This window comes from Cricetulus griseus, chromosome 7 (genome assembly GCF_003668045.3).
Source record: "Cricetulus griseus strain 17A/GY chromosome 7, alternate assembly CriGri-PICRH-1.0, whole genome shotgun sequence".
NCBI classification, from domain to species: domain Eukaryota; kingdom Metazoa; phylum Chordata; class Mammalia; order Rodentia; family Cricetidae; genus Cricetulus; species Cricetulus griseus.
The window spans coordinates 27,436,304-27,452,123 of record NC_048600.1 but is presented as its reverse complement, the minus strand read 5'-3'; the positions used below and the strand labels follow the sequence as shown (position 1 = coordinate 27,452,123).

General features: G+C 48.6%; 1 protein-coding gene across 2 annotated transcripts in view; it reads left to right on the top strand.

Annotated features, from left to right (window-relative positions):
• Asap2 (ArfGAP with SH3 domain, ankyrin repeat and PH domain 2) overlaps positions 1-15,820 on the top strand; it is a 150,169-nt gene that overhangs the window by 130,426 nt on the left and 3,923 nt on the right. The window contains exons 19-27 of one of the 2 annotated variants that reach the window (XM_027424693.2): positions 983-1,098; positions 2,349-2,416; positions 3,081-3,194; positions 5,048-5,303; positions 7,352-7,486; positions 8,876-9,041; positions 14,660-14,709; positions 15,001-15,071; positions 15,438-15,560. In XM_027424693.2, the coding sequence (XP_027280494.1) occupies positions 983-1,098; positions 2,349-2,416; positions 3,081-3,194; positions 5,048-5,303; positions 7,352-7,486; positions 8,876-9,041; positions 14,660-14,709; positions 15,001-15,071; positions 15,438-15,560 (1,099 nt within the window). The remainder of the gene's footprint in view (positions 1-982; positions 1,099-2,348; positions 2,417-3,080; positions 3,195-5,047; positions 5,304-7,351; positions 7,487-8,875; positions 9,042-14,659; positions 14,710-15,000; positions 15,072-15,437; positions 15,561-15,820) is intronic. The other variant, XM_027424694.2, reaches the window with a different exon arrangement.

Genomic DNA, 15,820 nt, shown 5'->3' with positions numbered 1-15,820 from the left:
CATGTGAAAATCTTCAGAAGTGTCCGCCTTCACCCACTTTTAAGGGGCTGTCCTAGGGCCAGCAGGCTTGCAGGAGCCTCGGGATACTGAACTCAACAGTAGCATTCCCTTCCCTGATGGAAACATTGAAAATTAAAATGAAAGGGGGCTGGAGAGATGGCTTAGTGGTTAAGACACTGGGTGTTCTTCCAGAGGACCCGGCTTCAATTCTCAGCACCCATATGGTGGCTCATAACCATCTATACCTCTAGTTCTAGGGGACACGGTGCCCTCTTCTGTCTCCATTGGTACCAGGCATGCACATGTTACCCAGACATACATGCAGGCAAAATACCCATACATATAAGATAAACAAATTTTGAAAGGAAAGAATAAAAGGAACAAAATGAAAAGTTTGTTTCTTCTCTGGTGTGACAGGAGAAGCAGGTTGTATAGACTGAACAGTGGACCTTGTACTCTGGGTACCACAGGCCTAGAGGGAGGGGACAGGTACCAAGATTACTCCAGGGTGTACCATCCTCTAACCCAGTTCTCAAACTTCCTGATGCTATAACTCTTTAAGACAGTCCTTCATGTTGTGGTGACCCCCCAACCATAAAATTATTTTCGTTGCTTCTTCATAGCTGTAACTTCCGTACTGTTATGAATCATAATGTAAACATCTGATATGCAGAGTATCTGATATGCAACCCCTGTGAAAGGGACGTTTGATCACCAAGGGGTCCCTACCTGAAGGTTGAGAACTTCTGTTCTGACCCAAATTCAGCATCAACACAGATACCATTGGTTGCTGGTCTTCTCTGTCTTCATTGCATTTCTCTGAGATGGCCTGTTACCTGACTGCCTTCACAGTGGTGCCTGCCCGATGTGGGCATGAGCTAGATAAATAATTGTTTGTTGCTGATTCACAAGTGTTTCCCCCGACTGTGGGCCAGTTGTCCTCCCTATGACTATTACCTTTCTCTGTCTGTGTTCTGAGCAGTGGGAACCTGGATAAACAGACAGGCAAGGGCAGCACAGCCCTGCACTACTGCTGCTTGACTGACAATGCCGAGTGCCTCAAGCTCCTCCTGCGGGGAAAGGCCTCCATCGAGATAGGTAAGCTGCCCAGGGTGTGCTGGGGTTCTGGTGGCTCTGCTGGCCTCCCTTGGGCTCCTTTCTGAAGCTCTGCACTTCTGGTGTTAGAAGTAGTTCTCACACTAGAAAGAGTGCCTTTCCCTATCTGTCGTGCAGAGCAGCATCTACATCAACAGGTTCCGCCTACTGTCTGTCTTAGCCTCCTGCCACATCTGCATCCTTGCAGAAGCCCTGAGCTGGGTGAATCTAGTTGAGCTATGTAGCAACCCTGGCTCAACCGCCCAAGATCAGACTAAGCCTTTGACAGAGGAGGTGCTGTCACTGTCCCCTCCTTTATTTGTAGTCCTGTAACAGATCCTAATACCCCCTGCCCCTTGTTTCTCCTCAGTTGTGGGTCCTTGACCACTGACACTGCCAGTGTACAGTTTACTCTGAGCCAAACAGCTGTGCTTGGTTCCTGGGGAAGTATTTTGGAGAACTACTGAACCAAATGAAAAGTAGATGAAAAGATACATTCTGCTCAAAAGCCACACTTATAAAAACGAGTCAAGCCAGGCGTGATGACTGCATGTTTGAAGCCAGCTTAGTCTCTACAGTGAATTCCAGCAAGTTGGAGCTATTTAGAGATACCCTGTCTGAATTTAAAAAGAAGAAGTGGGGAGGAGGGCGAGTAAAAACCAAGCAAACCTTGTTTGCAGAGCAGAAAGGGCCAGCTCCGGCCGGGCGTTGGTGGTGCACGCCTTTAATCCCAGCACTCGGGAGGCAGAAGCAGGCAGATCTTTATGAGTTTGAGGTCAGCCTGGTCTACGGAGTGAGTTCCAGGACAGCCAGGATTGTTTCACAGAGAAATCCTGTCTCGAAATACTAAAAAAAGAAAAAGGAAAAAATGAAAACAACCTAATTAAAAGTGAGGTACAAGCTGGACCTTGTGAGGAATGCCTTTAATCCTAGCCCTCAGGAGTCGGAGTCAGGTGGGTCTCTATGAATTCAAGACCAGCCTCTCCTGCATGGCAAGTTCCAAGAAAGTCAAGGCTACATAGAGATACCCTGTCTCAAAAGTGGAAAAAGGGGAGGGGTACAGAACTAAGTGGAGTTCTCAAAACATAAAACACAAAAGACAGAGAAACACTTAAAGTTAAGTTCAGGATCCAGTCACCCCAACAGCACCACTAGTTGGGGATCGAGCCGTCAATATCTGAGTTTTGGGGGTGTTTTATATACAAACCCTAAGGCCTAGTTCTGCTGTCTCCTTACCCTCCCTTGACTTTCAGCCAATGAGTCAGGAGAGACGCCATTGGACATCGCCAAGAGGCTCAAGCATGAACACTGTGAGGAGTTGGTGAGCACCTACCATGGGCAGGTGGCCCGGGATGTGATGGAGTTGGGAGGTGAAGTAGAAATGAAAAAGAAAAAGTTATTTAATCTCTAATTCCCCATTTTTTTGGATGAGAAAGCAAGTGCAGAAGAGTCAAGTGACTCACCCAGAGTAACACGGCAATTGTCTGGCTTTGGGGAGCAATTAAGCCCCAAACACCAACTACAGCTGGAGTAGAATTAGCCAGCCACTTTCTGCAAGAGAATTGAAGAAAGGGACATTATTTTCTGCAGGGCTCAGTTCTCTTACTGTGAGAATGCTGGCTTGCCAGTAAACACATTCTTTCTGAGGTCCAGTTGATGCCATGTTGCGTGAATACCTATAAGATGGTCATCACCTTTTAGATCCCCAAATCCCTTGCCTGTGTGACAGGCTTTATTGTTTCCAGAGAGTCACTGACAGGGAGCTTTAAGGGACTGGTCTGGGTTATCTTGAGCATCAGATACAGGTACCTCATGGAGATCCAGGTGTTTAAATGACCTACCCTGGAAATGAACGGAACCTCCTTGTGAATCCTCCAGGCCCTCCTCCCTGACCTGTCCATTCTTGGTCTGGACACCTATGAGTGTCTGTCCTTTGTGGTTGAGCATGGGGACAGCAACAACTAACTGTCCCTACTCCTTTCTAGCTAACTCAGGCCTTGTCAGGAAGATTTAACTCCCACGTTCACGTTGAGTATGAATGGCGACTGCTACACGAGGACCTGGATGAAAGCGACGATGACGTGGATGAGAAACTTCAGGTCTGTGTCTCCCTGCAGCAGTGAAATGGTTCCATGGCCTGATGTTTTGTGTGTCCATTGATCTGGGTGTGTTCTAGGCTTCCCCTTCCCGTTTCTCTCCCTGCCTCCTAGCTCCAGCCCACGCTGATGGAAGAAGGGAACAGGCAGTTATAGGATTGTGGGGGAGAGCACCCTACTTGCTGTGGAGCCATTATACAAAGTCAGGTCCTGTAGGCTGGTGACACTGTTTATGTGGCTGGTCATGTTTTCCTGAGTGACCTTAGAAACCACCATGTGGGAACTACTCAGCTACCTTTAGAGTTCACCGGATCCAACTCCTTTTATTGGAGGGCACTTGAAAACTTCAGGAGAGGCTGCCTCAGCCTCAAGGACATAGGTGTTTTCACACAGCCTTGGAATGAGCACAGGGCTCTCATCCAAGTCCAGTTCCCTATCATACACACTGCCAAGCATAACTTGGGGGTACCTCAGGACTATGAGGTACAAACTCAGACAGCTTCCCTCCAGACCCAAACCCTTGGCCATGACCTTTCTAGAACCCACCGCAGCATACTGCCAGGTGTGCCAGCATGCTCTGTATTGAAATAAGAGAAGAGAATTGGTCGCGCATATTTTCATGGTTTAACCTCTTATTTCACCCCCCCATAGGACTTTAGTATTCAAATGTAAAGTGTAAACAGATGATTAATAGTTGGTATAAATGGAAGGTGATTAATAGAAATGGAAGCATTTCTGAAGGCTGTTGGACCATCAGTGATGGGAAAACATTTAACATCTGTACTTAGTTTCCTACAGTACAGATATGTGAATGATGTGACATGCTTACATCTCAATAAGTTTTTATTTATAAACACAGTAAGGCGCCTCTGCCAGTCCTGAGGACCTGAGTTTGATCGCTAGGGCTCATATGGTGGAAAGAGAGAACCGAGCCCCACAGTGCCCTCTGACCTCTACACATGTACCTGCACACATACACAAAGGACACACTCTGTTTTTAAGCAAGTGATAATGCAAACATCAGGACTTACTGACCCCTGGTTTATCAAGATCTCGGCAGAGGAATGTGAAAAGAACCTGTTGACCTGTGCTGTATTAAACACAGTGCTGCTCAGTGGCCAGGGTCGTTCTGCCCCATTAGATAGTGTATTTGGGAAGGGGACCTCAAGGACAGCATAGAGCTAGGCTGGGGTAGGTTGGTAAGATGACATAGCTTCTGTTTGAAGTCCTTCACAGAAGGAAGAATTGCACTTAGTAAGCCATGGCTCTGTGGGGGTGTGTATCGTAATTAGAAGATTTGGAGTGAGTGGGTTTTAAAGTCTTGCAGCTCAAATGCCGCAGCGTATGCCGGGCTGAAATGGTGCCCACCATGCAGCAGTGATGAATGTTTCTCACTGCTTCTTTGAGTTGATATCATGCAGACAAAGCCATAGCTCCATGATGGGGAGTGGTCTTCTGTACATATGTTTCTCTTATTGGTTAATAAATAAAACACTGATTGGCTGATTGGTGAGACAGGAAGTGACATAGCTGGGAAGAATCAGGATATAAGCAGGGATTTTTAGGAAATTGCTCTCTTCTCTATGGAGCAGTCATCATGTAGCAGACAATGGAGTTGCAGGTCCGGCATTCCCCAGTAAAATGAGACCACATGGAAAAACATGGATTAGTAGTTATGGAATAATAATTAAGACAGAGCTAGCCAATAAGAAACCATAGCCAACGGCCAACAGCTTTATAATTAATACAGCGTCTGTGTGCTTCTTTGGGGCAGAGAAGGCCCACGGGACCTGCCAGACCAGAAAACTCATGCTTACAGCTCCATCTCATGCTCTCACCCTGGCATTCCTCTGCAGCCCAGTCCTAACCGGCGCGAGGACCGACCCATCAGTTTCTACCAGCTGGGGTCCAGCCAGTTTCAGCCCAATGCTGTGTCTTTGGCCAGAGATACTGCAAACCTCACCAAGGACAAGCAGAGGGGCTTCGGGCCCAGCATCTTGCAGAATGAGACCTACGGAGCCATCCTGAGTGGCAGCCCACCCTCTTCCCAGTCGTTACCCCCCAGCACCACCAGCGCACCTCCACTCCCACCTCGGAATGTCGGTGGCAAAGGTGAGGCCCCTGGAAATGGGCTTTGACTTCGAGAAGTTTGGTGCATGGGTGTTTATTTTGTAGCTGTTTTCTGTTTGCTGCCTTGAGAAATTCCCTTAGTTTTAACATGCCAAACCTATAGAGACTGCACCTGGGTTCTTACTCTGGCAGAGGTAATGCAGGGATGCCCCAGGCAAGCCAGAAGTGATGGCCTGCAGCTGGTCAGTGGGGATGTCCTCTGTTGCCCTTCCCACTGTGCTCCTCTCATCTGGTCTCCTCCTGGTGTCCTGATTACTCCCTTTCTTCTTTCTCAGGGCTAGTTTAAGGCACTGTGATGAATACCTTTGAAATGAAGGAGTAAAAGCTAGTAATTTGAGAAACAGTGCTCAGCCTAATTGTAAAAACACCAATGTGTGAGCCTTCCTCGTGTCTTAAGTGTGAAAAGCTCACAAAACTACCCCATCTGAACATAGCAAATCCAACCAACAGGTGGCTTTTTTTGGTGTGTGTGTTTGTTTCTTTTACAAATACAGAAACATGAAATCGCCTGTCTGATAGTGAAGACCAACCGGCCACTCTGCCTCTTGAAGTGGCCAGCAAATGGCCAGCCCAGCTCTGCCAGGGCTGCCAGTCTTAGGTGGTAGTCTTCAGAGCCTCCAGAGTCAAGGAGGGAGTTCTCTTGAAAGAAGAATAGCTTCCACTATGCATAAAAACGTTGCAAATTGTCTCTTGCAGCAGCTGGTGGCTGGGAGAGGGGTGGGCAGTGTGGGGTGGTACTGGTTATTGAATAGCTGGAAGACCAGCTGGACAGACCACACCACACATGCCGCTGCCCTGCCCTAACACTCAGGGAGGTCCAAAAACTTAGGTGAGTCACTAAGGAGCACAAGTATGAAGATCAGACCCTATACCCCCTGCTCCCACTGGCATCCCCTCCTTAATCTCCTCCTGGACTTCATGAGCACTCCCTGTCACCTCTTATAGGCTGTCCAGGGCAGTGCAGGTCCTTTGCGGGCATTTCACAGCTCCTTCATCCTCTGTTAATTCTGAAAGGCCCAATGCCACAGAGACTGGTATCTCCTTCCCAGGAGTAGCTTGTGCTGGCTCTGTGACAGGAGAGACTTCATTTGCTCCCATGAATGATAGGAGAGGATTGGTCAGCTCCTCATCTTGATTTCCTGCAGTCTTAGAATCAGAGGGATTGCTTTTCCCATTTTTCTGGCCATTATATTTTAGCTCTTTTTTTTTTTTTTTTTCACACGAAGTAATTTGCACTCCTATCCTACATCTTTCCTACCCTAGAGTCCACACTTGGTGTGAACATGGAGTTCTCACACCACGGCATAGGGGATAGGGTTAACACTGTCCGGTGTCCCACACTGGAGTACAGAACTTCCTCACCATAGGGCAAGTTTGAAGGCTGCCTGTCAGTCCTGGGGCTAGCCTGGGAGCATGTGTCTCCATACTGCCATGCCCCGCCCTCCCTTAGGCACCCCTGTGCTTCTGAGTAAATGGCACACGGTGAGAAAGATCATGACTGAGCAAGTGCTATGGCTTTGAGGGTCATCTGAAGCTACTAAAGGGCCATGTGCTGAGTTCCAGACAAGAGGCTGGGGAGAGCCCCGCCCCTTGTGTTTGGAACACACCCTTCCTTTTGCCCATACTGGCCGAGAACAGGGTCTCTGTGGCCCATTGTAGGAGGTAATAGAAGGATAGAGATGAGCAGAAGTTCCATAGGCCCTGAATGCAATGCTCAGCAGATTTATGGCAATATTTCTTCCTTCAGACTATAACAGTTTAAAAGTTCACCGTCAAATTGAAAAGGCCACCTGTGAGTGTTCCCTGGAGCAGTTTACTATTTTATTATTATTGTTGTTTTTTGGATGCATCTCACTTTTTCTACTAGAGAAAAGACTAAGTCTCAGGTCTCTGTTGCTGTTCTAGAAGGTTCATGTTGACCTTTTAATGGGTGAGAGGATCAATAACAAAGTGTTTTGTTTCTGTTTTTGTTCCGTGTGTGCGCGTGTGCGTGTGCCTGTGTGTGCGTGTGTGTATGCGTGTGGGTTTAGTTCAGACAGCCACCTCAGCTAACACCCTGTGGAAGACAAACTCTGTAGGTGTGGACGGTGTCAGCAGGCAGCGATCTTCGTCAGATCTGCCAGCTGTCCACCCACCGCTGCCCCCTCTGCGAGTGACATCGACCAGTACGTTTTTTTTTTTTTTTCCTCCTTTTTCCTTTCTTGCCAGTGGGCCTTATGAATCCGGAAAAAAAAGGGGGCACTGTTGGCAGCCACTTGGGGGAGATAGCTATGGGCTGCTCACAGATAAATCTCAGAAGTTGCCCTCGTGGCCCCAACCCTTGCTGCTTCCACCTCAAATTCCACCCATCTATTTCCTCACCCCCCGCCCAAGATGGCTCACTGGTCTCTGTCTCACAAGGCATTTTAACAACATCCCCTTACCCCTTACACACAACATACTTCCAGCTCCTTTAGCTGTATAGTGATTTGGGGGTGGTCATTTCATGATCTGGCATGGTATTTTCCATGCCGGTGTGTGGTTGGTAGTTCCTGACTCTGGGAGCCAGAGTGGGAAAGGGCCTTTCTCCTGCTGCGAAGCCAGACATTTTTCATTCTGTTGGCGGCAGCCACCACAGCAGCAGCTTGTCTGGGAAGCTCTGCAGAGGATGTGGAGCAGGGTTCAGCTGTAGTAGTCTCAGGTCAAGCATTAAGAGGACTCATATCTGCTCTCCCTCCTTCCTCTCCATAATGGTGCTCCTGGGCTAATCTACCCTGGGCTTTCTGTTAAAACAGAGAAGGGAAGAGAGAGGGGTAAAGGGCCATAAACTAGATCTTTTGGGGTTTTTTTTTTTTTCCCTCCCCATAGTCTTTTCTTGTTCTACCTATGTTTGCTCCCACCCTGAGTCAGGCCACTGACAAGGGCCTGGCCCTCTGTTATTTTTAAGATGGGTGGGGTAAAGGAAGGCCCAGCACATGATCTCATCCTCTGTTGTTTTTGTTTTTTTAAACAGCTCTGCCCACTTTGGCAGTATCACTTTGCCTCTGAGGCTTAGCCTGTCACCTGGACGATGCAGATAATAGAAACCATCCCCTTTCCCCTCAGACTGGGGACCCCATACCACATCCATTGTCACAGTGTGTCCTTAGAGCGTATCCTCTTACAGGCCAGTGGGGTACATAGGGTTTTGTTTCCTTCTGGGTCACTTGATGCAAGAAGAATCCTGACCTAAGCATTCTGGGCTCTCCAGGGCAGATGTCAGGCTTGAATCTAACCTCAGACTCTACCTGTCCTGCTGGTTTGGGGGCAGATTGGCCACAGAATCCAGGGCTGGTCCCTACACAGGTTTCTAGCTAAATACACACGAGTCACAGCAAGATCAGTTGTAGTTGAGACTCCCTTTCCTTACCGGTTTGCTCCTCCTCGCAGTTTCCCCGAGGAGACAAGCTGAGAAGCAGCCTTAGGAGTTCCCAGAAGGATGCTAGAGAGGGAGGAGGTTCCAGGAAGAGACTAGGTACGTGACCTGTGACCTAGGGAGCTCACTCTCTCTTTCCCTCCCCATTTTCTCTCTGCAGATCCCCTGACCACAACACCACCCCCTCCTGTGGCTAAGGCCTCCGGCACACTAGATGGAGTGAACCAGCCAAGCAAGCCTGCCCAACCCGGAGCCTCGCAGAGCAAGCCCCCACTCTTGCCACCCCAGCCACCCAGCCGCCTGCCTCAGAAGAAGCCGGCTTCTGGGTGGGTAACCATTGCCCTGCCTTGCCACTCTGTGCCTGGCCACAGCAGCCAACACTGCCTCTCACATTCAGAGGGCTTTCAATGGCATTGTCCCCATTTCTTCATCTGTTGGGATTTCTGTGTGAGTCCTGGAAATCTCCTGTTTTTCTACCATGCTAGGGTGAGAGGCCAAGTACTGTGTAACTTACTGATCAGCTCTCAAGGGTCTTAATGTTAATTCTTCGAGGAGGTTTTTAGCTGGAGATCAATTACAAACTTGGATCTTAAACCTGGGTAATTAATTTAGATTTTGTGTGTTAACACTGGGATTTTTGAAATCAAGTCCTTAAGACTCAAGCTCTCAATGGTTCTGTGTTTTGCTCCCTAGAAACATCTTGAATGAATGGTCCCTCCACAGTGTCAGTTTCATGTTTCCTATAGACAAGGGCTTTCTCCTTCATGCACAAGGGATCCAGTTACCTTTTTGAAAGCATTTAGAAATTTTTTATTTTATTTTATGTGTATAGGTGTTTTGCCTGCTTGTATGTGTGTGTACCATGTACATATCTGGTACCTAAGGAGGCCAGAAGAGGATGTCAGATCCCTTGGGACTGGAGTTAAAGATGATTGTAAGCCACCTTATGGGTACTGGGAATCTAACCCATGTATTCTGGAAGAGTAGCCAGTGTTCTGAACCACTGAGTTATCTCTTCAGCACCGCTCCCCCCATCTCTAAATTTCTTATTCTATGTTTTATAGTAGAAAGTAAATTTAATTTGAGTATTCTTTTTGTGGGTTCACTATTAAGCTATGAGGTCTGGATGGGAGGTAATGTGGTCAGAGCTACAGTATACGTATGTATAGGTGCATAAATTTTCCTTTCTGTATTCTGTAGCTTTCTCTTTTGGAGCCCTTGGAGTTCATGCCAACATCTCTACTTTCTCTCACGTAGATAGGGGCAGCACTTAATGTTTCAGACACACCTGTTGGGCTGTGCTCTTGCTTTACTAGTCTTGTCACCAGGATTGGCATGGCACAGTGGAGCGGTTTGTCTTTGCCGTAGCTAAGACCCCTGGGATGGAAGTCGTTTGGTAAATGCTGGTGTCATGGAGGCCTTGCCGCTTTGTAGACTTTGTAGCTGTTGCTGACTTAGCAAACTTGAGCCGGTCTGCTGACCACAGTGCCCACATGCAGGTGATCTCTTCAGGTGGTGTGACTGACTGGCTCCCTCAAGACATGGGGTCTGGGCCCAAGGCAGGTCACTCCAAACAGTCCAGGCCATGATACTTTTGCTCTGTTATTTACATGAGCGGTGCTGGAAGCTGGACCTGAATTCATAGAGGGTTCTGTTGGGACACAGGACAGCAAGACTTCGTTCTTTCTCTCAATTCCCATACTTGTTACTTCTTTCTCAGAGCTGAGAATCTTGGCTCCTATGTTCAGAAATGCAGTCGCTCCCTCCCATGAATGTACTCCTGGCTCTGCCTCCACCTGTCCTAGAGATTGAAGCCTTCTTTCCCTTCTTGGCTCAAGTCCTGTTCCAGCACCCCATGTAGACATGCTATTAGGATAAAGTTTGAGGGGGGACCTTGGGTGGGGGACCATGGCAGGTGAGGGTGGCCGAGGGACAAACACGCCAGGCAAACAGAGTTTAAGTGAGAAATTTTATTAGAAAGGGGAGGGAGGGGGAAGGAAAGAGAAAAGAGGTAAAGAGACACAGAAAGAGGACAGAAGAGAAGAGGGAGACAGGAAGAGTCCTGTCTGTCCCAGGGGAACAGCGGGAAGAGAGAGCAAGAAGACAGCTGGAAAAGAACAGAAAGAGAAGAGAGCAGAGGGAGAGAAGAGCCAGAAAGAGAGTGTAAGTGGGCAGGAGTCTGTCTTTTAAAGGGGTCCTTTGCACCTGTGTGCAGAACCCTGGGCTGACCAGAATACTGCCTGAGTGCATTCTGTCCAGTCACAGGGGCAGGCCAGCATAATGCCTGAATCCTTACACATGCAGCCTCTAGGTCTCCCCAACCCCCCACTCCCACCCATCCAGGCCAAGTGTCCCCTGCTCTGTCACTGCCTCCTCATCTCACCCAGGTTTGATTTTTAGTCAGGTTACTAGACCACTCACCCCCAGCCTGACCTCCCCCCTGCCTGGTTCTGTGTCTGGATACTTTAAGTCTTTCTGGTCCCCCCTCCCCCCATTGTTTCTTTTAATATAATTCTCTCTTCTCAGATGTCAGACCCCATTGACTTTTCCCTTAAATATGCTTAGTTTTATCAGATAACCCAAGTGTTCTGACAGCTCCCCCAGATCCCAGAGGTGAAATCTGGGTAAATGCCCCTGATTGATCCCCAGACCCAAGCACCCCCCCACCCCCGTCTTCCTGACTCCTCCCCCATTATCTTTTGGGCCTAAATCACTTTTGAAGAGAAAAGGTGATGGTGAAAGCATGTTAGCTTCTCATACTTTTCACCAAAGCAGATCTAGTGGCCCTACTACCTAGAGGCAGGGCCTGGGGTGCAGTCCCCAGCTGGGCTCTACATTGTAGCAGTCGAGTGTGTGAGTGGATTTTCCTCATTAGTTGCCATTCTGCCACCATCTTCAATTCCTGTGTTGTTTCTGTGCCTGTTTAAAAAATATACTTCCACGGGCTAGAGAGATGGCTCAGAGGTCAAGAGCTGATCTTCCAGAGGTCCTGAGTTCAATTCCTATCAACCACATGGTAGCTCACAACCATCTGTAATGAGATCTGGTGCCCTCTACTGGCACACAGGCAACCATGCAGGCAGAACACTGTATATATAATAAATAAATCTTTTAAAATATATATTTATACTTCCCGAGAGTTTTCTCAATTTTATCTTTTAAGCTTTCCATTTCCTTTCTCATAGTAAGTCAAACTGTAGCACAAATAATAAAAACCCAGAGCCAGGTGTTGGGGTTAATGTAGCATGAATAATAAAAACCAGAGACAAATATTGGGATTAAAGCTGAAGACCAGAGAAACAAAGCTGCCACCCACTAGAGAGTTCTCACATCTACCAGTGCTCAGACTGAAGGGTGATCATGTCTTCTGATTGCATCTCCAAACTGTACTGCTCCTCACACTGCCCTCTGCAGTGAGTTCCTGTCCCTTCCCGCCTTACACTCCTTTCTCCACCCAGCTATATCATTCCAGTCTCCACCTCCCCGGTGCTGGGATTAAAAGCATGAGCTCTGTTTCTCTTTTAGACTGATTCACTCTAATGTAGCCCAGGATGGCCTTGAACTCACAGAGATCCATCTGCCTGTCTCCCGAGTGCTGGGATTAAAGTTTCACTATAACTCCTCACTGAGCCCCAGGCTGTAGCCTGACATTTTTAAATCAAAATGTTATGTATACTACTTTGCTAAGACATGTTTCTAGAACCCAAAGTGCACACCTGCACCATACCATAATCTTTCTTTCTTTCTTTTTTGGTTTTTCAAAGCAGGGTTTCTCTGCATTGCTTTGGAGGTTGTCCTAGAACTTGCTCTGTAGACCAGGCTGGCCTCGAACTCACAGAGATCTGCCTGCCTCTGCCTCCCGAGTGCTGGGATTAAAGGCGTATGCCACCAATGCCTGGCTCATACCATAATATTCTTAAACAGTCATTTGAAGTAAGGTTGTCTGCTGAGTTACACCAAGACAAGCATGCTTCCCAGGCCCCTTTGCTGGACAGCCATGGGCCATGCCTCTCCTGATCCCTGTGTGCCCTTCATATTCCCTCTTGTAACGCTCTTAGATTCTTTGCCTCCCACATGCTGCTTTTTTACAGTGCTAGGTCATGTCTTGGTGTTCCGGACAAGAAGCAGTGGGCTCCTGGCACTCCCGAGGCAGAGGAGAATAGTGGTACTAGCCAGCAAGTGCCATGTCACAGCACCCTCCTCCCAGCCACTTCCCCGGGGCTCACAAGAGCCAACCTAGGGCTGTGGATGAGCTTTCTCACTGGTTTTAATCCAACTGAAAGGGAAAGTGGGGGGGGGTGACAAAGCAAATGCTGTTAGGGTGTACTTACCCTAGGCAGATTTCAGTGAATGGAACCAGGCTGTCACTTCTGGTAGAATTCCACTTTTAAAGGAAGACATGGTGTGTATTCTTTATAAAAGAAGCCCACCCCATCCCATCCCACCCACCCCATGCCCAATAATTTCGAACATGATATATTTGTTCTCTTAGAGCAGGAGACAGCCAGAGCAGGCCCACAGGCCAGCTGCCTCCATTACTTATGTCCATGAGTCACGAGCTATCAGTGGGGTTTGTACTTAATGTAGTGGGTAGAATTTTCAGAAGAGAGTGTTTCATGGCATGTGAGATTTCTGGGACTTACAGATTTTAGCATCTCTGTCCTAGTTACTGTCCTCTTGATGTGAAAAGACACCATGACCAAGGCAACTTACAGAAGGAGTATATCAGGGTTCACGGTTTCATGGTCAGAGTCCATGATTATCAGGGCGGGGAGCATGGCAGCAGTCATGCAGGCATAGCCCTGGAACAGTAGCTGAGAGCTCACATCCTGATCCAACATGTATCATTTGGCCTTTTGCTTTTTATGCATTAGCCTAGGTTGGCCTGGAACTTGTGATCCTTCTGCTCTACCTGGCCTTTGAGGGCAAGGCTGGCTGGCTGTGGTCCTTGGCTATGCCCCTCTCATGAGCATTTCACTGACCGAGAAGTAGGAAGTTGGCCGCTCGGCTTCATAATGTCTGCTAGGATGTTTGTGCCCAGAGGCAGTGGGAATCAAATTAGGTCTTTGCTTTTATGGTTTCTCAGCCCCTTGAAAATTAGGAAACAACCAAGCCATGTTCTTTTCCTCTTCATCCTGAGGCTGCAGACCAGCACCCAAATGGGCTCATTGGGGCTGCAGAGGAAGTGACCTGCTGTGGAAAGAATGCCACCCTAGGCTACCTCCCTGCTTCCTCAGCCCCTCCCAAGGCTCCCTACCCAGTTGTTTCTCTTACTTCCTGCTAGGTCCCACCAGCACCCATAGGCAACAGAAGATAAAATATCTCTCTTAGCCTCCGCAGACCCTGGTCCCTTTTCCCTTTAGAGAATGAGCAAAGTTAGTGCCCCGCCCTCTACAGTGAAAAGTCACTTCTCTGAGGATCCACAGGTGTGTGTGGGGTGTCTTGAGTGGATAGCTGTGAGAACCACTCCTGTTTGCCTCTCCTGCACAGCTAGAGGAAATGCTGGATGCAGGGTCCAGGGGGCCTGCGATCAGCCAAGTTGGTTCCCAGTCCAGAAGCATGGGTGATGCTGATTTGCGCTGGTGTGTACACAGACCCTGACAGAGCCACCCAATCTGAGAGTAAGCTCCAGCCTCTCCCCTTTTGCAGGATGATGGAGGCTCAAGTGGGGGCTGGAGGAAGTAAAGGATGAGTGGAAGTAGTGATGGGTGCCTGGCTTCTGGTCTGGGCCACTGTGGACAGAGGTGTGGTACTGGTTTTGAGATCGGGGTCTAGCACCTTGCCCCGGATCTTTCCTTTTTCAGGAGTGGGTTTGTTGAGGCAGCACATGTGATGGGTCACAACCAGCACAAGCTTGAGCACAGATGGGGGGCCCCTTGTCAAGGGAGTAATGTCGGAAAAGGTAGCCTCGGTGATTAATAAATCTGTAATTCCTTGCTTGTAGGACTGACAAGCCAACCCCACTGATCAACAAAGGCCAGCCAAGAGGACCTGGTAATTATTTAACCTGGAACAGGTTGATTCATGGGGGATGAGGGAGTGGCATTTCTAGGTAGCTGGTCAGCCTTGGAAGCTTGAATTGCTCACACTGTAAAGTCAGAAAGTTGCCTGCCTTATATAGGACTTTTCTCTTGATACAACAAAATGCATGGAGAGCCTGCTTTTAGATATAACCCCATGACTCTTACAGCCATTGTCTTATAGTTAAAATGGATTGGATGGGGCTGGCGGTATCTTGTAAAGTTGCTTTGTCTTGGCCCTAACTCAGTGGATCTCTCTGAACAGAAGCTCCAGGTCCTCTGTCCAACGCCATGGCCCTGCAGCCCCCAGCACCCATGCCTAGGAAGTCACAGGTGGTAAGTGGACAAACCTGCTATCCTGCCCCTTGCTCTCCTCATTGGAGGGCTCCAAAGCAACCAAGATTTCTGTTTCTCCTGGGTGGAGGTCTTGGGGCTTCTTTCTGGTGCTGTCTCATGGTTGAGGACCCGGCCTGCTTGGCCATCTGATCAATTTATAGTCCCCGTGAGTGCCAGACCCCGGGAGTTTCATTTCCTTTCCCTGCCCAGGTATAGCTGCACCAAGCAATCCCCTCTTGCTTGACCCCTGAGTTTCCCAGCCCAGGTACTTGGCTCATAAGGCAAGCCGAAGACAAGAGGCCCCTTCTCTACGTAAGACCTTGGCTTTCTGCTACACTAACCGTCACCTTCCTTATTCTGATGCAGACCAAGTCCAAGCCCAAGCGAGTCAAGGCGCTCTACAACTGTGTGGCCGACAACCCGGATGAGCTGACTTTCTCTGAGGGAGACGTGATCATTGTGGATGGGGAGGAAGATCAGGAGTGGTGGGTGAGTCAGGGTGGAGCCACGGGGCCTGTACACAAGGGAAACTCTCAGGCCAAGCAGTCTGGGTCTGGTGCTTCTGACAGATTAGTGTGCAGTGCCTTCCACATCCTCTGGTGTCTCCTGTCCTTGGAGTGGGCCTTAGGTGAACACCTCACTACTATAATGGATAGGCCACTTGAGCTCCATTTCCAGAGAGAGCACCCTTGACCTGAACTGAGCTTCCACACACAACCCTCCACTGCCAATGTGTGGAGCAAGGCTTC